Raw genomic sequence first — 25,417 nt, 5'->3', positions numbered from 1 at the left:
ACTGTCAGATCAGCGCGGCTGGCTACATTTATATACAATTGTAACAATCGTGAATCGGTAGTTGGCATTTTTTTTTCGTTGGATGTCTCATAACCAAAACCATTTTTTCGGTGAGGATATTGAAAAGCATGAGCAGGTATACCAATAGCCCCAACAGTAACATTATCAACTACCCAACAAAGAAGTTAATAATACTTCACATTTGTTTGCATTCTTTTGAGCCTTATTATTGGGCCATCTAAAATATTGTTTCGACGTACATCCCCGTGAAGAAATTATACCGTACGACTTTACCTTCCCTGTAACTGAAAAAAACTTCTTCAAATGTTCCACAAATTGAGAAGACTATGTGGGGTCTTCTCCTTTCTTTAAAAAATACATTTCGTGAGTAGTTTTAAGAGATATATACGGGAATAAAGGGAGTGATTCCTTGATTGCGGGGGACGTATTAAGTCGTGAACCCTAAACACGACGGGTGGCGTCAGCACAGAGGCGACTCTCCGACCCTTAACTTTGCAAAGGAATCAAAGTTAAAATTTTTGTGAAGGCTTCTTGACTTATCAAAAACAGTGGACTTTCTAATCACAGCGTTGAAGATATAAAATTCAAGAATACAATTTCCTTTTACCAACAAGCTTGGAACAAAGGTTTAAAACAATTTCCAACATGTCCAATAACTTTTTCTCAGCAAACGAATTCTCCAAAAACAAATTCTAAGACAGCTAATGGATTTATCATTGAACTACGGGTTTTTGAAGTGCCTTATGCATATTTAAATTTTATGCAAATAGCTATAGCAGATGCAGTTTCCAAACTGATAATCTATGATTGGCATACAGCAGCGGGGTGGCGATAGGCGTGGGGTTCGGGGCCCGCTTAAGGGCCCCGGAAAATGTCTGATTTTAGATGCTCTGTGGTGCAATCTGAGGCGATTACTGGGCACTTCCTCTGAAATTTTGAAGCAGAATTTGTTTTAATTTTAAGAAGAATTTTCCTTCATTTGTTAAAATGTACTCTTGTTCTAATAAAGTTTCTTCTGTACTCAAAGTTGAGAACCATGCTGTTCTCCCCAGGATTTTTTCAAACCTGTGGGGGAATTTTTGTTGTGATACAGCAACCTGCGAAGCCACGGCGTGGGTTCGGAGCCCGCATAGAGGGCCCCGAAAAATTTTGAACTTAACAAGCGCCGCAAACATTCAGTCTGGTCGGCCCTACATCGCGCCGTACACACGGCGCAGTGTCAGTGATTGCTGCACTGTGAACGGCCCATCCCACGTGGCCGAAAATTCTGCACTACTGCAAAAACACGCTGCGATGTTTCTCCACAGGTTCGAGTTTTGCAATCTCGTCATTTCAATGGAAAATACATACACAGAAAATGAAGATCACGTTCTGTGAATTAATTTGCAGAAAATCTCTTTTTCCATCGATTTTTGTTTGGTATTTTTACTATTTTCACAAATTTCCCGAAAGCGGCAGCATTCCTGAGCTGCCGCTTTCACATACAAGGTTTCAAAATAGTCACATACAAGATTTCTGGCTACGCAACCGGCAGTCCCAGGCATCACAGGGGAGCCTCCTAGCGACAGTATTTCTAAGCAACAAGGTTGGAATGTGATGGGCATGCAGCCATGCACCTGTGGCTCAGATAGCTAATCGCTCCAGTTGCGCGTTGAAGGAAGTCATATTCTTGAAAGCAGACGGTCCGTGATGAAAGCAACCAATGGCATATTTATTTGCCGGGAACCGGCTCATTTCATTGGCTGAGATACTATCATCACTGTTTTTCATCTAAGAATCTTCCAATTACTGGCGGCAAGTTCTCAAAGGCCTTAAAGTTCGGTGGCCTACAGCTGAATCCAAATGTACATGCTTTGTAACGAACAAGAGTGGCATTGTATCAATTTGAACAATGCGGCTATCAATCATTCTCTGGAAAGGCTTTTCGGAGCTGAGATTTTTTTCGGAGCTGAGATTTACTAGTCCCTAAAGTTAATTGAAAACTGAAGGAAATATTCCTGAGTCTACGACCCCAGCTGGACCCACCATGCCAACAAATCCATGGACTAAATTAATGCCCCCACCACGTGGTTGATCTCAGGAAAGACGCACTGCTAAACTATGTCATGCACAGCTGGCCACTGGTTATCTATGGTGGTGTACCCTAACGTGGCGCACTTCGAAGCATACCCAAATTTCCTCGTGTAGTGTTGCCAAACCTCTTTGTTGACAAACCTCAAATTCATGCAGTGAAATACTGGTACTTTTACCTTATTAATGCTTGCTGTTTAACCTCTGTGAACAATTTCGGTTTCATAAAATTTAAGCCGAAATTAAAAAACGGTGGCGTCCGGAAATTGGGTACAATTTGGCGGAGTGTTCCCTAACGTGGCGCACTTAAATAAATCTCGGGAAATTCCAAATTAACATTTAAGAATTTCTGAAAACTTGATAAATTCTGATAAATCATTATTATCTCTACTTACATACCCAGCCAGATGTTTGTCACAAAATTATTTTCTTATTTTTCGGGGCATTTTCAAAGGGTTCACTTTGCACTTGAAAATAAAATCGGAAAATCACGCCAAAATAAGTTTTTCTTTTAACTTTGTAGCGGGTAAATAAATTCGCGATTTATGAACGGGAGTGTTTATAACTTGATGAAATTTCACTTTCTGTGAAATTTCAGTTAAAACTTTTGCTCTAGCTAGGCGCTACAGGCGAAAAATCAAAGTGCGCCACGTTAGGGGGCGCGCCACGTTAGGGTACATCAACAATACTGTCAGATCAGCGAGGCTGGCTACATTTATATACAATTGTAACAATCGTGAATTGGTGGTGGGCATTTTTTCGTTGGATGTCTCTTAACTAAAACCATTTTTCGGTGTGAATCTTGAAACGCATGAGCAGGTATAAACCAATAGCACCAATAGTAAAATTATCGACTACCCAACAAAGAAGTTAATAATTCTTCACATTTGTTTGCATTCTTTTGAGCCTTTATTATTGGGCCATCGAAAATATTGTTTCGACGTACATCCGCCGCGAAGAATTACACCATCCTACTTTCACTTCCCTGTAAATGAAAACAACAACAATCATATTAAAATTTAATTCATAAAAAAGAAAACGAATCCGTGGAAAGGTTTTGCGTGGTGGCAATGGAGTTTCATCGAGATGAATATTACAGCCCCATTTCCCTCATATTTCCTTTAATACTTGTTTCTTTTCATGTGTTTACGTCGCCGTATTTCACATACCTCTGCTGTTGCTGGCGGCCGTGCACGGGGGAGAACGGAACATTAACATGACAAAGGACGCACACAATGAGACTTTTAATGAGCTCGGGTACTTCGCTGGGCGCCTGGTAAGCCGGGCGTTCTACCCCGGGAGAACGGGCCTATTGTTGGGTTGAGTTAATCCCCGTTCAGAACGGGAGGAACGCGGGCGCTTGCGTCGGAACGGGAAGAATCCTTTTGATCTCCTCCCTAATCAAATATTATTTTTTTGAAAATGGACATCCCTACTCTAAGGTTATGAACTTTGATATAATGAAGTTTCTCATTCTTGTGCAGAGCATAGTATTGTGAATTAGGTTTAACCTATTACATGTAAATGTAGTTCTTGTAACCCATTAGAAATCCATTAGGCCTAAACTGCGTGTCTGTTTCTGCTATACAGCCACAACTGCCCCAGTGTTGTATGGTTTTATGAAATCATCAGAGAAATGTAATAAAGTGCTAATGGGTTATTTAAAGCCTGTCAGTATTACGGTAAATTGTCCAAACAACTAATTATTTCAATGAGCTATTTTTGATTTGGGAGTTCTGATTTAATGGACACAGGTTTCTAATCTCTTATTTCTACTTTCCTTGATTGGTTAGACACCTGATCCCCGTCACCTACCCAGAGCCAGATGTTTACAGTATCCTAGCAATGTTTACTGACTTGTCTATAAATGTGTCATCTGTATGCAGGTAAACATGTAAACAACAGCACCCAACAAGAGAGGGAGAAATTCACGAGTCTGTTATCTGCAGTTCTGCGATGGATGCCGAACCGAAGACGCTAAACAAGCAAACCTTAACACCCTGGAAGGATGCTGCTGACCCGCCACCCCACCAGGCCGTATCCAACGGCAACAGTAACGGCGTCAGTGGCGAATTCACCAAAGACGAATTTGCCGAAGATCTGCATTCCAACGAAACCCCAAATACAGCATTCGACGATGGAGGCAGCTCAAATAAATCTACTAAACGAGAAATTTCAACCAGTATTGATGAGACACATTGGAATATACCAGACGATGCTTCCGACTGGCCGGTAATGTCCAACGGTAATCATGACGATCTGTCGCCTGATGGGACAGTTTCTACGTCAGCGTGGGGGGACGGCCCCACGACCCACACACCAGCCTTGGACATCCATGAGGCCTCACAGCAGACTCCATCCAGTCCAACGATACCTCAACCAAGTTCAGGATCGGAACTAACAGCAAACCCATTTGGGCCGAGTACTGACATGTTTGGAGCGGGCTTCACGGATAATTTCTGTGAGATGTCGGAGACTGATTTGATTTTCAGATCCGGTCTGGTAGACGAAGAATTCAAGACTATATCAGGTAAGACGTATAAACGGAAAGTTTTAATGCATTATTTTTTTTCATAAACAGCCAGTTTGACTATTCGAGGATCCAGATTTTTTTCAAATTTTTTCCAAAAACGTTTGGGAGGGGGGGGGGATGACTAAGGGTTTATAATTCAATGCATACAGACACCAAAAGCCTTAACAATTAAGCAAGATTTGGTGTATGTTCAGGGAAGCAAATTGTGGATTTTGAAGATATACATGTAGTTCTTCCTCAGTATTTGTCCAATATTTTGTTTCATCTTCTAATGTAATATATCTGCATGTGGAAAATGGCTACAACTAAAAATTTGAGTTAGTTTTAAATGGATATATCCATCAGAAGCTTGAACCATCTTCTCTTTTGTTAAAAACCTCTTAATCAATAAAGAAAAATTGGTCTTGACATTCTGAGTGAACAGGTCACAATTAGCTTTGTTTCTATCCAAATATGTGGGAAGTTTTTGCACCATGAATAGTGTATAGCGCCCTCTTGTGAGCATAACTTTTTATTTGGTTGCCTTTCACAGTGACTGCTGAGGAGGATGACCTTTGGTCATCATTTGCTCAGCCAAGTGAATCAGAGTCCCTGGCCAATCAGAGTGCAGCATCAGCATCATGGGATCCCTTCCCAGCCAATCAGGAGCCACCAAATACAGACCAAGTACCAGTGCAGAGTCAACCAGATCCTAGTGGAAATCTTCCCAATCAAATTGGACAATCGTCGACTTCTGAAAATCATAACAAAATTTCTGTGGATGTGCCAGCCCCACGGCCACAAGTGCTAAATATTTTGCAATCGGTTACCAGTCAGCATTCCAGTGCAACAGCATTATCTCCTGAGGAGGATACCAGTATTCAAATTAACCAGCATCGGGCCAATGAGATTGTGCATTATGAGAGTGAGGCTAAGAAACCGTCCAATGAAATCGCAGCATCTAGTCCGAAACCACAGAGTCAATTGAACATCAAACAATTGTTGAAGGATTCAGCATTCAAAGAGATAATCCTGGATGAGTCTTGGATGGCAGAGAAAGACTGTCTTGAGTCTAAGGTAAGACAATTTTATATTTAATTCAATTATTCATTTAAACTACAGGGTGAGTCAAAAAAACACGAAACCCAAATGTCGGGACCATTGTTTTAGTGAAGTTCTGCAGGTAGCACTTTTAAAATCTGGGATATGAAAGCCCAATTCATACGCTTTCTTTTAGTACAAGAATCATTCAAATCACTTATGGACTTTTTAAGTTATGGAATTTTAAACACAACCACCGTTTTAAAGTTCTGTCCACGGATCACACAATAGGTGTGCGTTCTTTCAGCAAAACAAAAACAATTCACACACATCCCTATAGTGATTTGTTTTCGTTTTGCTGAAAGAACACTTACCTTTTTGTGATCCATGGACAGAACTCTAAAACGGTGGTTGCCTTTAAAAGTCTGTAACTTGAAAAGTACATAAGTGATTTGAATGATTTTATACTAAAAGAAAGCTTATGAATTGAGCTTTCATATCCTAGATTTTGAAAGTGCTACATTCAGAACTTCACTAAAACAATGGTCCCGACATTTGGGTTTCGGGGGTTTTTACTCACCCTGTATAACTATTCTAACAGAAAAGTTAGAAGTATGAAAATGAATAAAACTGCTGCAAACTGCTTTCTGACTGGATTGACCTGAAATGTACAAATCAATAGATTTTAAGTGGCCTGATGTTTGCATCATAACAAGATCTTATTGAGAGGCAAAGTGACAGTGGTTAGAAATAGTTACAGTTGACTGTAGGAGATTGATAAGCCACCTGTGCCTACCAGTCACCTGCTTTTGTCTGCCGATGGAATTTGACTGTCACAGTGCTTACTAGAAATACGATCTGACTGTTGGTGACTAGCCTGTTTAAAAGGCATGGCAGGGGAACAGAATTGAACTTTTGAATGTCTGTGACTGATCAAACAAAAGGAGGGTGAATGCTGTAACCAAAGTTGAAATCAAGTCAATCGCAAGTCAAATCACTAGTCAAATCACAAGTCAGTGCACAAGGCTATTAGTCACTAGTAACAGGATTAAAAATTAATAGTTTGTGACTTGACTTGCGACTGAATGACTTGTGATTGGCTCGTGATGAATTACATACAACGTCGCTATACCGAACACCGCTATACCAAAAATTCGGCTATACCGAACATCGTCCTTGGCTCCCGATTTTTGTGTACAAAACCAACTGAACATTTGTTGTTGAAAAATGTCAACGGAAGAGTGATAAATGGCTATTATTTCCCCAAGGAATAGAAGGGGAAATTTTGGAAGGCATTTGACAAATAACTGGAACCTGTCAAAAATGTTGCCCCACATCAAACAATTCTATATGTACATGTATGTGTACATGTACCAGTATGTCACAGTACAACACATGTATACTGGTACTTGGTTTGTTTATTATTTCTCTGTCTGTACACTTCTACTTTGCAGTTACAAGTTATGTACAAATGTACCACCCTAGGGGAATCAGTCCTACATGTACAAGTGGAAAAAAAACCAAATTGCCGGACACAAGTTCATACCGGTACAACTCATTTTTACCCCCTGCAAGTGCTCGGCTCCTTTTTCCCAATACAAAAATGTAATATCTTGTTGGCAATGTCAAATCAGTGTTTGGAGAAATTCAACATCTCACTTATGGGAGCAGAAATGTCATAAACTCTTGAACTATAACTAATAAATAATGTTGCATGAGGGACCCTAAAGACCTCTGGATTCTTGGAGCCTAGGCAGCCTGACAGAAAAATAAATATTGCTGTGAAATGATCTGATAAAAATTGTATTTAATGCAGAAAATTCCATTGTCCCTCTGAAGTAGGTCAGTATTTTGTTTTCTGCCAGCTACTGTATCTGGCTACTGGAATTTCAGTGGTATTTAAACTGTCTACAAGTTGTCCCAGTTATAATATTTGATTTTGGCTCAGATCTAAATATTTAAAACTAAAAACACCACTTTTTTTGGGGGGGGGGGTACTTTGAATTGTAAGGGGAAAGTTAGAGTCTATGCTGATCACTTGTGAATGTCAATACTCACACTGGGAATGTGTTTTTTATTTGAAGTAAAAATTTAAAATGCATTAACATTTGCTGGTTGTGCACCCCTTTAAAAGTGTATGGAACAGTCCTGATGGATATTCATGACATGTAAATGAGACCAGCCTCACATCAGGCTGCAGGGGGGCTGTGTGTGCATGTGGAGGTATGCGATTGTTTGTGTTGAGATCAGAATGGGGATCAGGTGTGCTGGAAGAAGACTAGAAGAAAATGAAGGCACATTGTTGTATTTGACACAATACTGACGGTGAGGATCTTGTGTAGACTTGGAGCACTGTCTTGTCAGGATTAAGACATTACTGGCAGCTGCCTGAATACATGTGCCCACACACACATGTGTACTAGCACACATGTACATGCTGTACATGTTTTCTCCACAACTGTTGCTCATTAGAGTGTAAGTATCCTTACATTTTTATTGACAAAAAGTTTTGACAGGTCCAGAAAGACGTTAACTTTAGATGAACCAGCCGTAACATTGATCTCTTCCTCCATAAACGGGCCTACTATGTAAACATTAACTGTTCCAGATAATTCAAAATCTACTTGGAAGTTTGGAAGGATTTGCCAGGAAGATACCGGTACATGTTATGTAGTGTGAAAGTGGAGCTAATTACTGTGGAAACTTTCAGCACTAACTAACGGACTAATGGAGGGAACCCAAAGACCTCCTTCGCTTCCTTCGCTTCAGACTTCAGAGTGAAGGCTTTTTGAAAATTCAGGATTCATGTGGAGTATCGTGACAAAAATGACTAACGACTCACAAGTTACTACATGTAGGGTTAAATTAAAGAGAGGACAGGACTGAATCTCAGCCCAGAAAAATCTGGATCGTTAGCTAAAGTGGAGCGTTTTAAGCAGAAAACCAGGAAACTAATTTGAAGTTGATTGAAACTGCTAGTGTGTCTACCCATGCAAATTTTCCCATGTTACTTTTGAGATTGGTTAAATAGCTATTTTTGCATTTTTGGTCATTGGGAAAAATCGCTGAAGACACCTTTTCCTTTTGAGCAAAATTTCAAGTATACATTGTAGCTCCCTCTGAAATGTGACATACATACATTACATGTCGCATCTATTCATGTTAATAAAAACTTAACCAGATGTAATCATAATGTAAACAAATAAAATACAGTAGGCTGTTTATCTGTAAAATAAATTCTGAAATGATGCACTAAATTTATAGCCTGAAAAATCCCAAAACTATAAATATATATCGTAAACAAACTTGACATTTTTTGGATTTGATCTTTCATATTTAAAGTTGAAGTAACCAGGCTACCGTGAATATTTTGAACTTTGGAATGGACGCTTTCTTGGCACCATAAACCAGTATCGCTTTGTGTAAGTACAAACTGTTATGATCAAAGGAGCAAAAATCTAAACTGAACTTTGCCTTAGGGTGTAAATATTTGAAATAAGTTACGCCTATTTGCTACACTTTTGTCTCCGCGAATCTAGGCATTGAAATATAATCCATAGTTCAAGTGGTGTATGATATGAACACATTCCAGTTGAAATCAGAATAGATAATGAAACGCTAATGGAAACTTATGTATGCTGGTATCGAATGCAATCAATTAATGCTGCACACAGGTTGCATCCATTCATGCTTGCAAGAGGTGTGATGAATGTTTCACAGGTGGTTCACAGTACAGCCTGATTAACTGCACATATCCTATCCAGTAAATCACACCATATTTATCTGTGGATTTGATTGATTTGAAAGACGACCTTGGTGATAGTAATAATTCCGTGGTTCTACATCAAGTTACCTCATGGACTGTTGATACAGGTAATGTTTATTTTGTTTCAGAGATCAGACATTTGGGCCCAGTTATCAGTGGTGGATCGTACACTTAGGGTACATTGTACATGTAGGAGTGTTTAAACCAGAGGAGGGAGAGTGATTTTTTGGTTTTGGACGACAATTTTGAAATTGAAGTTGGTGAGAGCCAATTCGATGGATCTGCTTACAGTACACAATGGATCCGCTTACAGTGTAAGTAAAATTTATGCTTGGTACAACCAGGTTAATTACCAGTCAAAATGCCATGCGATGTACATATTGCCTGTACAATGTAACTGGCTGTCAGCTGATTTATGCTTAGCAAACTAAACAAGCAAACTTGAAATTTTGCCCTGAAATTGATTATATCATGGAACTATTATGCATATTATTAAGTGAGTCTATGAAGTAGGCTACAATGTACGTACTCTGTACAAATGTATCTATTATTTTAAATACAAGCTCAAAATCAGTTTGATCATTCATACCCAGTACGTGTACCTGCATTTATTCAAAGCAGGGAAAACATTGTAAAAAAATCAGGTCTGTTTTGCTTTGTATTGTGATTAATTATTATTATAAAGTCATGTTTGTAATCAGGCATACATGTACATGGTAGACAGGGAGGCATGCAGTTCTTGTAAACAACTTCTATGCAGTCATCAGGAAAGTATGGACACATTCCACATACACATGCTATACAGCATTGCATTGTGAATGCTGTGTGTTACCATGGCGACATGTACGCAAGGGGTCGCGTTTCACTTCTGTCTGCCATTGTGCCATAGTCTATCGGGGAGCGTTAAACTTATGACCTTTGACCCTTGGGAAGGACAAATTTGCCAGTACAGTTTTTTTTAAGCTGAGCAGATTCATGATATTTGTAAATGGTTTGAAAATGTCCAATCAAAGCAGGTGTAATTCCTAGATTTCACATTTGGCAAGATTTTTAATTGATGAAAAGCTAGCCTAAAGTAGAGCGTTTCGTCTGTATGGCCCTTTCTGAATCATACCCACCCCACAAGAACAGAATTATTGTCTGGCAGTCAATAATCCATAATATTGTGTATAGGAAAAACATTCAATTATGACTTTATAGGTCTATGGGCTGATTTTTGGTCAATATCTCATTAAAAAAGTGCATAACATTCGTAGGCCTATTGCTAGAAAAATAGCAAAATTTTAAGAATAAAGGAATCTATTTTTCGGAATAAAAATCGAACATAGCAACAAGCTCTTTAGTCACAGTACTTGAACTGGAGGCAAAGAGGTCTCTTCTATCAAGGATATTGGTGTGATTAATTTTAAGCTTATGAACCACCAATCGCAGAAGACCTTGGACAATGCAAAGGTCTGGAAATTGACCCAAACCCATCAACAGTGCACAAGGTTACATAATATTGGCAGTGTACCAATTATTAAACAGGTGTTCTGGACAAATGGCTAGAAATGGAATATCAGAATCGAACAGATGGGCCATGTACATGTATACATGCAAAATCAGAATGACAAATGGTCCTGGTACACATACATTATGTACATGTACAGTAGTTAGAAATGTTTTTGTTCTTTACTTGCAATCCCTTAAAATCAGGCTTTGGCTTGTCACCATGGTGACACATATTGTTACAATTGATGTCTTCAAGGGAGGCTGTACAATACATGCAATTACAGGGAATTCCTCCTCAAAATCCAAGGCAGAACTTTTTTTACACCCCTGGCTAATTTTGTTTGTACACCCCTGGTCAGTATTTGCCCTTGATGAGCATCCCTGTGGGTCCTTGTTCCATGCCTGATGGTGGAAAGACAGTCCTGCGACCTTACAAATTCCATTCTAAAGCTGTGCCTTTTCAGTCAGTTATGCCAGACATCAAGCCTTGAGGCATTGTCATTGGTAGTATTGAAGCCTCCATGATTTATTGCAATGCCTCCAAATCAGTCATGCAAAAAGTGTTTTATTGTTGTTTTTCAGTGCTGGATCTAAATTGCTTGTTATTTGTTATTTGCATCAGTCATGACAGATAACTGGTTTTCGGCACTTTGGTTCTAGACCGAGGAATACTGGTAGTTCATACCATGAATATGATAAACTAACCTAATAAGACTATTTATATTTTGAAAGCAAGGCAAGCACTACAAAAATGCTTTCAACTTGGCACACATATGAACACACCCCTTCCTTGGTTTTTGTATTAAAAAATGTTTTATTACTTATTAGGCCTATTTGTTTATTTGTAATTTCTTATTGAGGAGGCATTAATGACCATACCACCAATCCATCATTAGAAAAGTTCTGTAAAAAGGGAGAAACGTCTAACACCCATTTTGAGAGGTCTTCTAGAGTCAAACGCAGAACTAAATTATTCTAAAGTGTAGAAATAATTTTGACATTTTAATAATCACAGTGTACTTTTGAAATTACTTCCAGTTCCAGCCGAAGGAAAATTAGTTCATATTTACACGTACATGAACAGTTTTTTTTCTGTCTGAGACCAAGTTCTGAAATAGGTGAAACCATACATGTATAACTTTTTTGTTCTCGTTGAAGGCTCCATGTTTCACCCTTCAGTTACTCCCTTGCAACTTTTGCTTTAAGTTACCTCAGAGAAGTGGAGTCCTTTGTAAATATCTTCCTGAATGCAAAGCAATCAGACTAGCAAATGAGCAGCCCTGCGTGTATGGCGTCTGTTTTCAAACCAAGATTGAATTCCACAACTTCTGTTAGGAATTGTCTCTGCAAGGTTTTTCTAAGAAAAACAACCCTTCATCCACACCCCACAAATAATCCCAAAGCATTCCCACAAGGCCGTTAACCATTCACTAAACATTCCCCAAACATTCCCCAACAATACCATCAAATCCATGGGAGGCTACGTTTTTCAGGGCTACCTCTTCAGCTTTAACGCCAAGAAGTTAACTTTCTGATTTACCAGAACAATTTTTAACCTTCAAATTTTAAAGGTGTCATCAAAGTTGAACCATTTTCTGACCAACTTAAAAATTTGGTTACTGGCTTTTCGGCATAGTTGTGGAATGTGTTTTTGTTCTGATTGTTTCCCCTTCTATCCTAATTCCATAAACTTTTCATCCTTGAAGGGAGAATCTTGACTCATATTGAAATTTGGCATTTTTCCTGTGTGGGAAAATATTTAGGAGAATTTCTGGAAGTCTGCGCACAAAAGGTGATAAGTAGGGCGGATGTTTTCACCACTGGCAATTATGCAAGTGGAAGTTTTCTTTTATAAGCGCGCGGTCACCGTAAACGTCATTCGGTTTTGTGGACTTCATGGAACATGGTTCTTTAAAAATTGCAGACAATGGTTTTCGTGGCTGTGGGCGACACCACACTGTGGGGGTTGAATGACTGGTTTGATATGTAATATGGTACACTGCTTCTTTGAATAATTACTAATAGGGTGGTGTTATTGGCCAACAAACACTGACCTCCAATCATGCTCCAATGAATGGATGTGTATTGGTGTTAAGAGTTCTTCAGAAGCCGTTAAGGTAATATTTCCTATGGTGTAAACTCTGCATATATGCTTTGAAGGAACCCTGAAACTTAGAAAGTAGAATTGTTTGGACCGCCTTAAAGACTTCAGGACACCAAACGGAGGTAGGGCTATAACTTAGTGTAGAGTTGAGTTCAGTATTAAACACACTTTAAGTTCAACTCATGAATCTGTGAGAAAACCAGTGGAATTGTCTACTTGTATGTGCTTGTTTTTTTGGCCAAATGTCCAGTGGAGTGGGCGAGTGGCTAGAACAAAGTTGCTGTTGTGTAGCTGTACACTTGGGTAAATTATTAGGAACTTGCTGCAGAATGGTAAATTGCATTGGGCCTTTTCTTTGCGGCAGTAGCCCATATGATGCATGTATGAGCAGCAAAACTAAAACTGATGACTATTTAAATCAACAATTTCTAGCTTAGTTGAAGCAGGTTGATTGATCAGTAAAGCTGCTTTTTGCTGTGCTGTACATCATATACAGTACATGTACATTGTACATGTATCTCGATAATAGGTATTTCATTCTGACATCAAGTGTGTGTTGTAAAATCAGCTAAATGTTTCTTTCCAATGTTGTAGTCCACATGCAAGGGTATTACATATATTTGTATTTCAAGGCATCCAGCTGAATAATTCATAACGAGACAGTGCATCATCCAACACCCACTGTATGGACACCGGTTAACATTCAACTCAATCACCCTTTGCCTACTAAGGACTTGGTCCCCTGCGTTGTTGTTGTAAATGTAATCTGGTTTGCATGCAGCCGAACTCCAAACAATCCACAATGTCTGGCCAATATTTAAACAAGTCCTTTGCTGCCCGCCTGTCTGCATTGGTGTAACACGCTCGTCAAAGCTGAGCTTATTTGCACTTGAAGCAAACATCATGTCCACCAACTATGCCACTGTGCATCCTGTATTTGTTCAGTGATCATGTTCAAAAGAAGCGCTGGTATAAAAAAAAAAAAATCTGGAATCTAAATATTTTACCTTGCTGCTGAAGATGAGATTTCACCCTTACTTAAGTTCATTTTAAAGATAGTTAGGCCTACTGAATGATACGTAAGCCAGGTATTCCCACTTCTTGACATTCAGTTACATTTAACCTTACATACATGTACGTGTAACAACCTCATCAAGAGGAATACATACATTTGCAGAGAACTCTCCAAATAAACAAATTAAAAGAATGAATGAATGGATGGAATGAAACGAATCCTGTGAAAGACTTTGCCGTTCTGGAATTCAATTAGCACATTCTTGTACTTGACATTTAGAGGAGCATCAAGCCCCACAGGGGATGGGCTCTCAGGTACATCTTCAATCCTACAAAATCCTCCCAAACCTCATGATAGGTTTTATGGATGGATTTGGGGGGGGGGGGGGTCTTTTCCCATGACTTGTCAGCATCCAAACTTTTAACTGAGAGCTTGCACTCATTTCAAAAAGATGCATGGGGTACAGGGTCATTCCATACATGTAGGATCCATTTTTGTGTGTGTCCCTTTAACATCTGATGTGCATGCACTGGAAGATTTTGTAAATTCAGGACACATTATTCAATGCCTTCTCTCTTCAAGAGTGATTACGTGTATGTAAAGGTAAGTACATGTACATTGTACCAAAGTTAAAATGGTTTGACGTTAATTTTGATGATACCTATGGCAAAGATCAGGCAGAAGACAGAGACACAAGCAAGTCACTTTTGGACCCCAGATTTATGGAATGAGCTTATACCATGTGATGAATGATTTATGAATGTAAATCCACAGCATTAGAAATGACCATATTATTGCACTGCAATTGGAATAAATTAGAGGAGCATTGTTGATTCCATACACTGCCATAGTGCCATCCAAGAAACTCTTGATAAAAATGTCTTTTCTGGATTTAAGTGTCAAAAAAGCCAACACCACATGCATCTCTAATACCGGTATCTACCAGAACATTCATGGGTATTTTTCACAGATTTATACACATCGTACTCTATGTGACTCTCACATGCCATCAGACTGCCACATTAAATCCACACAATTGATGGTACAAAACGGTACATGTCAATGAAAGATCATTGGTTGACCTGACAACCAACAGGCCCATGTGACCTTGGGCCAACCTGTTGCCGTGGTAATTGGCCATTGAATTAATCATTGTGATACAGGGCAGATATTGGATTATTCTTTATGAGAGGCTTCTTGTATTACCCTGGGTACATTGAAATTTACAACTGTCTGCAAAATGATCATCTCATTTGTGTGGGAAACGTGGATTTTTACAATAAGAACAGCAAATAAAGACCCAGATTTGTGGTGTTGCCGTCTTTGCGATGATTATTAAAGAAAGCATAATATTACATATGGGACAAAATGGACCTTTTCTTGGACTTGCCCAACAAGAATCATAATTAATTAACTTCAGTACTTAAGCAAAATGTCCACTTTCCTGTCAACATCGGCACATTGGGGCCATGAAATGATCTTAAAATTAGCATACATTTCCTGTTATTCAGACAGAACTTTTCCTCGAATTACTTTAGTTATAGACTATAACAGCTCAAGAAAGGTAGACCGCTTGTTGGACTGCAAAGACTTGGCCCAAATACTGACTCATCTTTTGCCCACAATTCGTCCCAAGGGGACGGATGTTCCTACTATTGATAACCTGGAGCAGTCTGGACAATCAAGCAAAGCGTTAAAATACCCCCACCTATCCTGGATCAGCCTTTCATGCAAGATTTGTTCCCATTTTGTCAAAGCTTTTAAACCCACTGGTGTTTACCTGTTCAGGCCTTCCTCCAGATCTCTAAGGTTATTATTCACAAAAGGGGAGGCCAGCGACACAACAATAGATGGAATTTGTTAACGAGATCTCACAAAGATAGGACCTTTTTAAATTGCATGTAGAGGTCGGAGTGTTTACAACACATTGAAATTTGAAATCTAAAACTGGAGCGAACGAGTAAGTGCAGAAACTTTTCAAATCTCACTTCTGAGATACAGTTGTATGACTTCATTTTGTTGTTGTTGTTGTTGTTGTTGTTGTTGTTGTTGGGTTTTTTTTTTGGGGGGGGGGTTGGATATCCCATTTTTCTTAGATATTTTTGCAACACAGTTACCAGTAGATGTGTCTTTGGATTCTTATTTGTTCTTTTTTCTTCTGGGTTCTTAAATTTGGTCTTTCTTCTCTGATCTGCAACTTGTTTTTCTCTTAGTTTTGCAAGAGGATATTCTCTTGGTTTTCCAATTTTTGTTTTCCTGGACGAAGTCACATAAGAAACTCGAATCATAAATAAAGCCTCATCAAAAAAAGTGTCTTGGCCCATGGTTTAAGCTTGGCAGAACGAGAATGTCCATGTAGATGTGTATCATTGAGCATTCATGAGGGATCCTTTTTCTTTTGTCTGGGTGCTGGATTCAGACGATGCAATCATCAGAGGAACCCCTGTAGCTCCAGGCTATTGTGTTGATGCAACTAGGGGGTGGTGATGGTATGCAAAGATTTCAAAACATCATTTGTGTCAAGCTAGATATACCCCAGAATGATAACAAAACCTGGGTCCATATTGGTCCAACAGTGCGCTCAGTAACTGCCTTATCATTAGTTGTCTTGGGTGTGGTTTGAAGGAGTCTATAATAATGGTTTGAGAAAGTAAACATGTAAATTAATTTCATCCCAAGAATGTGGAGCATCTCCCAAGTTTTGTTTTGTGTTGGCATGACTTGATGAGGCAGACTAGTGGAACTACATTTACAACTGCACCAGAGATGTTGGCAAGAAGTGTTGACAAAAATTAGTCTTGCAGACTTGGTGACCAACTTGAAAATTGTCATCTTTTGCCTTTGTGGTGGAAAATGAGCATAATTCAAAATGGACGACAACAGTGAATCGTTATGTGATGTCAATTCAAGTCAGGGAGCCAGTACTGAACCAGAGCCAAGTCCTGTGACTACGGTAAACTCTGAGGGACCTGAGGATCTTAGTAGCATAGCCAATGACCAGACTGATGCCAAAACAGCCCCAGTTGCTGGGAATCTTTCTTCTGATCTTAAAGACAGTCTGACGACCCTGTTGATGACGGATCCGGATCTACTAAAGCCCGTCTTTAGTGCTGTGGCAGATTCCCTTGTGTCTAAACTCTTGACTTCCCAGTCTGTGGGCAGAATTGTAAGTCTGTTTGTAAAATTAGGGAATTAAACACAGTCTCCTGTCTTAAGAACAGTTCTCTTTGATTCTTGCACTTTCGTTAAATAGTTGTTAGTGTTTTATTTATTGAATTAAACCTTGATTTTCAAGTTTATTTTTTTTTACTTAACAGAAGATTATTCAGTCAGTATACATATAGGTACATAAGTGAACATGCATCACACTCACATGCATGACATGCATTCTTCAAGTGAGATTTTAATTTTTTGCGTGCACGTTGTGAACACACAACACAAAATTACAAACTTTATTATTCTAACAAAGGGGAAATTCCATTGGTCTTTTTACACGTTCACATTAAAAAAATCCCTGAGAAGAAAATATACATTAAATAGAAAAGTGCAAAAATTACTCAAATATTGATTCTAAAAATCGATACATAAAATCGAAGGAGCATTGAATTTACACATGTGACCTATGCAGTTGTACTGCCTCCGTCAGTAATTTTCTTCTACAATGTAATCGTATTGTTGCTGGATTCTAGGTGTTCATTGAGTCCAACAGAATCCAGCAAAAGTAAAGTGGAAAACCAACTGAATCTAACAAAATCAATCAATCTGCGCCCGTGATGTTGTTGCATTCAGCAGGCTTAGGATTGATTGAATTTCATTCTTATAAAAACTTTCTTCAAACTGACTCAAGGTAGAAAGGTACCGTACATGTACATCGCAAAAACGTGTTTACATGTGAATGTTTTGCCTTCCCTACGAATTCAGTTCTTTTGCCTGATTCAGTCATGAGACTGCGGATGCTCATTATTGAATTTTAAAAGAAGTTTCCCAATCAGACTTTAAATCCATCATTATGAAATGTACAATGTACATGTCACAAAATTGGTTTTATTTATAAAATCTGTTTGCTTTAATTTGAAAACCAAAATCACTGCCCGGTACTTTTTCACACTCAAACAATTTGACCCAAGGACAGCATTCCTGTGGACAATTGACATGGTCCTGGGATCAAGCATTCATCAAAGCAGTTCATGCGTCAGCGATTCCTGGGCAGAATCACCCAGGGTTTCATAAGCACCGTGACTGAATCACTACAAAATATTCATTGACCATCACAATAAAAAAGAGATTGATCGCTGCTAACAGACGTTTTTGGAAAGGTTTACCATGGGCCCAATTTTGTGAATGAGAGCATTTAGGCTGATGTTCTTTTGTTCATTGACAGACATGTTTACAGGTTGCCGGTACTGGTAAATGCGATGCAAATTTTGTTTGTCCTATTTTGACGCCAAAACCAACATTCAGATTGACTGCTGACCAACCATGAGTGTATCATAAATACATGTACTACACGTACCGGTAGGCCTATAGTGTACCTAAACATTTCTGTACAGGCACATAGGTTAGACTTGGCTGGATTTCACAGGGATCGATTCACTTTGCAGCATTCTTCAGACAATTCATAGTCCGACCAGTTTGTCAAAACATTCTGCTTTTATGACCTTTGGACCAGGCTTTTTTCATAGTTTAACATTGCAAATAGTTTTTGTGTCAAATTGGGACAAACTTAATTTTTGTAGTTAAGCATGCATTATTCTAAAAGCTGCTTTTTTTATTTTTCGTTATTCTTGCAGGCATTCACCGTTGACCTAAGCCACAGATCAGCCAATCAGGACACACAAGACCCAGCAACCAGCATGGATCTCCTCTCAGACCAACCCATCCCAAACACTGAATGCCAACCGGACACTCTGAACGGTCAGCACACCTCGACCAAAACTGCCACTGCTGACCTTAACGCCAACATGGCAACCAACGGAGGACCACAGGATCTTCTTGTTGACTTTGGAGATACTGATGGTCTAGATGGAAAAATTGTTGTCGCCCCTCCGCCTGAGTTTGACAACAACTTTGACCCATTGTTGGATAATGCAGAGGGTAACAGCAACATGGTTTCTCTGAACTCAGAGCTAAGTAATGGAGACTTGTTGATATCCATTGGGAATCCTCAAGAGAATGGGGATCAGGGGAATCCTGATAAGGAAACCGATCAAGGACGAACTGCCAGTGATCTGGACAAGCTCCTAAACGACCTAGGAGATGGTACAGTGATTGATGAAGACAAAGACACCTGCAAGGAAAGAACTTCAAGCGATGTGGATAGATTTCTGAACCAATTAGGAGATGGCACAGCTATCGATGAGATTGAAGAGACCAGCCAAGAACAGGCTCCAGATGATGGGGATAGTCTTCCAAGTGACTTGGGAGATGCTCGAGTGGTAGACAAGGAGATCACAGAGCCTAGCCAGGAACAGGCTCCAGCTAATGGGAATAGTCTTCCAAGTGACTTGGGAAATGCTCGCGTGGTAGACAAGGAGATCACAGAGCCTAGCAAGGAACAGGCTCCAGCTAATGGGGATAGTCTTCCAAGTGACTTGGGAGATGCTGGAGTGGTAGACAAGGAGATCACAGAGCCTAGCCAGGAACTGGCTCCAGCTGACGGGGATAGTCTTCCAAATTACTTGGGAGATGCTGGAGTGGTACAAAACATAGAGAGCAACAACAGGGCACGGACACCAAGCGACATGGATAGGTTCCTGAATGACTTGGGAGATGGTACAGTCATTGATGATGAGGATAAGAGAGTTGAGAAGGGGCAAACTCCTAGCGACATAGACAGATTTCTGAATGAGCTAGGAGATGGTACAGTGATAGATGAAGCAAATGATTCCTTGGCAGCAGATGGAGTCAGAGATCTAGACACCTTGAAAGCTTCAGAACAGGAGGATGTTCATAACCTGGAGAAGCCAGAAAAGCTTACCAAGCCAGAAGAAAAATCAGCTCACGGTACGAACAAGGCCTGGGATCAGATGGTTAGAGAAGGCAGTATTACTATGCAGGAGAGTGCCCCCAAGCATTCAAGTAACACGAATGGCACTCTCTCTTCCCCACCAGACACTGTCCAAGATATAGGTGATCCAACTAATGCCCTTTCAAAAACTGAAGGTGAGGTCGTTAAAAGTGATGCCAAGAATACGGAGGCAGAGCCTGCGGTCAGTCAAACAGACACCAAACTTGATTTGAATGCCAAACGGCGAAGCTTTTTCGGAGGAGACTCCAATGCCGGAGATTCTTCCTTCCAGCCGACAATTCCCAAACAGCCCTCTCCATCTGCACCAATATCTTCGATGAGTATCTCCTTGGCTCTACCATCAGTGCGGGTTCTTCCCAAAGTGCAGACAGCCTACCAAAGGCCGGGAAGCTTATATGAAACAAAGCCTAGAGCAGCCACTGACAGTTTCCTGTCGTCACATGCTTTGCTTGGACTTGGTGGAGATCAGACCATATCTGCAGATACCAAATCCCGGAGTGCTAGTGAGCCACCAATCAGCACCTTTACAATAGCAGCTGATCAGCCATCAGAAGAAGCCGTCACATCTCCCAGGTCAAAAGATCCTAGCGTTGCCAACAAGTCAACACAGTTCATCCGAGCCCTGTACGGACCCAAACCAGGGAGCAAGTCTTCTGAGCAGGTTGACGAGGACGGCAAGACGTTGTTTGAGTATGAGCAGGAGAGGAGAAATGTTATGGCAGCCATGAAGGTCAAGAGGAAAAAGAAAATCAGCTGGCAAGGAAGCAGCATCCAGTCAGATGATCTGACCTCACCAGAGAGTGAGGGACCCTTGTCACCAACTGGAAAGAGCAGCGACATCAAGCAGGAACCACCTGTACGAAGTCCAGTTTCCCCAGGCTCAACCTCTTGGGGAAATGTCAGTAATTCAGCCCCGAAACTAATACCAGAACCTTGCAAGCCAACACCACAGACAGTTGAGAAACCCTTGAATGTAGCAAAACAAGATGCCATTGTCCCTGAAGTAAAGACACAAACTTTACAAGAGAAACCTCCAAATATTCATGCCAAGAGTGCTTCTCCAGTTAAGGTCGATTTAGAGAGATCCCCGATAACTTCAGAAGATAAAAAGAGCGACAGTGAAGTTGCTCCAAAAAAGATAAACACATCACTTCAGAGTGTGCCTTCAACTCAAGAAATCCAGTCAAAAATAACTGGAGCCTCATCAGAATCATCAGATGCATCAAAGGCAGGGCCTGCTGGAAGTCAAGAGGGCAACGATGAAGCTCACATTGATTTAAAGAAGGTGCGTAATCTCTGGGAGCAAAAAATTAACGTGGCGCCTTCGATGGAACTAGAGAATCGCCGAGAGAAGAAGGATGTTTTCGATCCCAGAAGGATGTTTTCTCTTGAGATGAAAGACGAAGATGCACCCAGGGAGGAACCAACTGCTAAGGAAACAAAACCCAAAGAGGAAGTGAGGATAGAGACTCCTTTGGACGATGATTCAACTGATATCATGCCAAAAGATCTGGATGATGAATATGATCACTGTGAGTCCTTCACCTATGATGTCACTCCACAGCGCAAAGTTGCCATACAGAGCCACCGTACCTCAGAGAGTATCATCACACGGGAGATCAGGCAGCAAAAGGAACGAGAACAAGAACTGCTAAAAGAGGGACGCCTGAAAAGTAGCTCAGACATGGAAGATGTTGAAAAGGAAGACTCACAAGTGCAGCTCATCAAACAAGAATCATTCTTTGAGCAAGAAAATAGACTGAGCAAGAATCATGCTGAGGGTAATGTTGAAGAGCTTCCACGAACACCGAAAATAGCTGAAAGCAGAGGGTCCAGCATCAAGAGTCCTCGCAACCAATCTGGTAGAGTCTCTCCAAGACAGGCAGAATTACAAGACATGAAGCTGGTTGAGCCTGAAGTTACACAGAAGGTAGAAGAGACTCAACAAAGAGGTCCGAGCCCAGAGCCCACAGTTGTCATCATTGACAAAGATGAGAGCAAGACAGACACTCCTATAAGCAAGGAAGAGCCGAGGCGGAAGGAGTCCATCATCCAGCGCGAGATCCGATTGCAGAAAGAGCGAGAAGGGGAGAATGCGCTGGAGCGTCAGAGAGCATTGGAAGAGACCAGAGCCCGCCATGCAAGTGGGGAGGGTAGTTCTCATAGTTCATCTGGTCGCTCAACACCCATAAAAGGCCTTCAAAGTCCCACTTTACAGAGCTCATCATTTACATCAATCAAAGCAGCATCCACGCCTGCTGGACCTAAGACTGTCCCAATCAAACCTGCCTTAACACCTGCAACTCCAAAGAAAGCCAATAATGCACCCATGACCTCAAAACTGCCAGACAAGTCCCCTGTGGTTAGGTTTGGCCTCAGCTCCATGCAGGCTGAACCCTACAACAGCTACCGGGAGTACCAGAAAATGCTACGGGGAAGAAAAACTAGCGAGAAGAGCGATGATAAACCTGGACCAATGAAGGCCACAGAGGGCAGTGTTACAGTAAAACAACCACCTGTGACTGTTGTCTTTAAGGAGAGTGCTGCAAAAGAGGTAGGTTTATGATACAATATTCTGTTTTGTTGTCAAATTATGTAAAAAGCAATTGATTGCTAAAATGCACTGTCACTGATCTTCTTGCTTACATTCAAGCATCTGCTAACTGAGCTATTTCAGACTTATACAAAGGAATCTTTATGACAACTCTTAGTTTTATCAGAGCATAGGGTCATTTATATTTTTAAAATTGGTATAAAACAATTGTTGCACCGCAGTAAAAGCAAACATACAGACTTAGGAGTAAACAAACAATTACTGCAATGGGAGAAAATCAGAATTTGTGTCAGAATTTGAACAATAGTCCTGTCCAACACATCAGTATAAGGGTTATCCTATTTAAAACCTGTTTTGTTGTTCATGCATTCACTTGTTTTTCCGACTCACAGTCAACGCAGCAAAGACCCCCTTCACCAGTCGTGGTTAGACCACCCTCACCGTTTTTGCAAAGACCCCCTTCCCCGTCGCCTTACCGTGCAGCATCCCCAGTAGAGGAGCCAAGTTCGCAAGATGCAACAGACTCGTCCCCAAGCAAGCCTGAGACCCTGGTCCAGAGGGAAATACGTCTTGCCAAGGAACGGGAGGCAGAACTCCAGAAAGAGCGTGCTGCCACCAAACCAAGCACGGATCTCAAGAAAGCCTTTGATGCGGACATTCCTGATGTGGTCATTGTTGAGAAGACTCAGAAGGAGAAGTCACACGTCACTGAGAGCTCACTAGTCACCGAGAGCTCACAGGTCACTGAGAAGATACAGGTTTCTGAGAGGTCAAGTTCCGTGTCATCACCAGAGCAGGAGGTTGTCGTTCTTAGAAGAAGGAGGGAAACACCGATGGAGAGGGACATCCGATTGGCAGAGGAGAGAGAAATGACGCTCCGAAAGGAAAGAGGTAGAGTAGATAACCATTCCAAGAGATTTATTATGAGTTTTTCTAGTTTTTGGTAAGCCTGGTCAGAACTTAGAAATTTATGGATAGGGAGGGAAGTGAGCAAATTTTGAATGTGATGCTTGGTTAAATAGAAACAAGAATGGGGTTTATGGATAAGGGGAGAATGCAAAATTAAGTAAGCGCCAACTTGAGGTTGAACCCTGAGGTACCCTGTAAAACCTCCTGAAACCTCAGCATAAACTTTGATTTATTGCCTGTTTAATTCTGCATTCTCACCTTATCGCATGTGATAAAATCAGTCTATCATTTCTGGAGATACCGGTATGCTGTCTTTGAAAGAACCGTTGATGATAAGTTTTGACGATTTAAAGTCTTGTTGCTTGGGATGTACAATTGTAATTCAGCTTTGAATGTGCTTTTGCCACCATACAGGTTTATCTCTCAAACGATCCACTAACACACCCACCAGCCAAGCTGGCCGTACTAAACCACCAAATGCCCACAATCCCCGGCCCACCTCTCAAAACTTCCCCGACTCCACCTACAACCTCAAAACCGTCAACTATTACATAGAAAAAGAGTTTGAGGAGGAAAGGCGTCGCGAACTGGCGCTTAAGGTGGAAGGGAAAATCAAAACGGTGTCGCAGTATGAAGACGAAACGTCGAATGATACAGGTTAGATGCAGCATGGGCATTGCATGTGTCGCTGAGCCATCAGATCATAATCATGCATAGAGTGAGCTTGTAGCAGTGAGAATAAACTGTAGAGCTGTTTTTCAATTGCGTGCTGTAGAGCAGTGAAGTCTGTTAGTAGGCAATGCATGATGCTTGGCGCCAACTGTTCTGCCATTGCATGTAATTGGCTGTATAGAGGTTGGCCAAATGGTGGTATTATTAGTTATCCCCCAAGCGCGAGTGGAACACGGAACAATGTACTGCATCTGTGTCCCACATTCGGCCGAGTGGTACAGTATGTGGGACACAGACGCACTACATTATTCTGTGTTCCACGAGCGCGAGCGCGATAACGAATTTATCTTCAAGAAAACTTGACGCGCAGTAAAGTTGGACCATCGCTTTACACGAACCTTTATGCGGTTTAGCGCATGCAGCTGGAATGTCGCTCGCATCTTGGAATAGCGCAATACGCAGGGTGCGATATGGACCGTGCAATACAGCCCTTATATCACACTGTTGTTGCCATGGATCGACCAATCAGGATGGAGGATTCAAGTTTACTTGAAGATAAATTTGGTTGACGGTACTTCATGGCATATGTCCCCTCGTTGTTCATCCTTCCATTGCAATTGCTCTCACGTTGGCTAAAGTTTCATGCGTAGCAATCAGTATTGCACACCTTACACTGTTGCTCGTGTTTTGGATACCGTAAATTTCATTGGTCGAACGTGATCATGTGTCACTAGTGCAAGCTCCATCCTGGTCTGGAAACAAGTCCATTGTGTTCAATAACAGTAAACATTATACTTATTCCTCGACACCCACTGTAAATTAATGAATTCCATTCCAATGTCTATCAAACATCACAGGTCAAGTGACCTGCATCTTTACAGTATGTATATGGTTGAGAACTTGCTGATTTTTTTTCATCGCATGAATTGCTGATGTGACTTTGTCACTTGCTATCCTTTCATTCATGTACATGTGTCATTCACATTTTGGTTCAAGCACTTCAAATGCCTTCTGCACGTTGAGCTCATCAAAAGCAAATTTCATTCATTTATAATTTAGATGGTCTCCTCTCTTGCACTTATACTGCCCTTTTAAAGATTCTTTGTAGGATATATTGCTCCAACTTAATGTGATTGTCCTAGTGCATGAGCTTATTGGAGATCTAGATCCTCAGAGACAGAGTACCACCTTGTCCACACCACTGTGGGCTGGGAGACAGACACCATTGAATGTC

The 25,417-nt window shown here is 40.7% G+C and overlaps 1 protein-coding gene across 5 annotated transcripts in view; it reads left to right on the top strand.

The window, feature by feature from the left end:
• Positions 1 to 25,417, top strand: part of LOC119738881 (titin-like) — a 34,957-nt gene that overhangs the window by 7,075 nt on the left and 2,465 nt on the right. For 2 of the 5 annotated variants that reach the window (XM_038213861.1, XM_038213860.1), the window contains exons 3-7: positions 3,978 to 4,621; positions 5,157 to 5,680; positions 18,811 to 22,602; positions 22,995 to 23,493; positions 23,926 to 24,168. In XM_038213861.1, coding sequence (XP_038069789.1) covers positions 4,048 to 4,621; positions 5,157 to 5,680; positions 18,811 to 22,602; positions 22,995 to 23,493; positions 23,926 to 24,168 — 5,632 coding nt within the window. In that variant the 5' untranslated portion in view covers positions 3,978 to 4,047. Of the gene's footprint in view, positions 1 to 3,977; positions 4,622 to 5,156; positions 5,681 to 16,112; positions 17,187 to 18,810; positions 22,603 to 22,994; positions 23,494 to 23,925; positions 24,169 to 25,417 lie in introns of those variants that run through there. The other 3 variants (XM_038213862.1, XM_038213863.1, XM_038213864.1) reach the window with 3 other exon arrangements.

This window comes from Patiria miniata, unplaced genomic scaffold (assembly GCF_015706575.1).
Source record: "Patiria miniata isolate m_02_andy unplaced genomic scaffold, ASM1570657v1 HiC_scaffold_3, whole genome shotgun sequence".
Taxonomy (NCBI): Eukaryota; Metazoa; Echinodermata; class Asteroidea; order Valvatida; family Asterinidae; genus Patiria; species Patiria miniata.
This window is presented reverse-complemented; position numbering and strand designations above follow the sequence as displayed.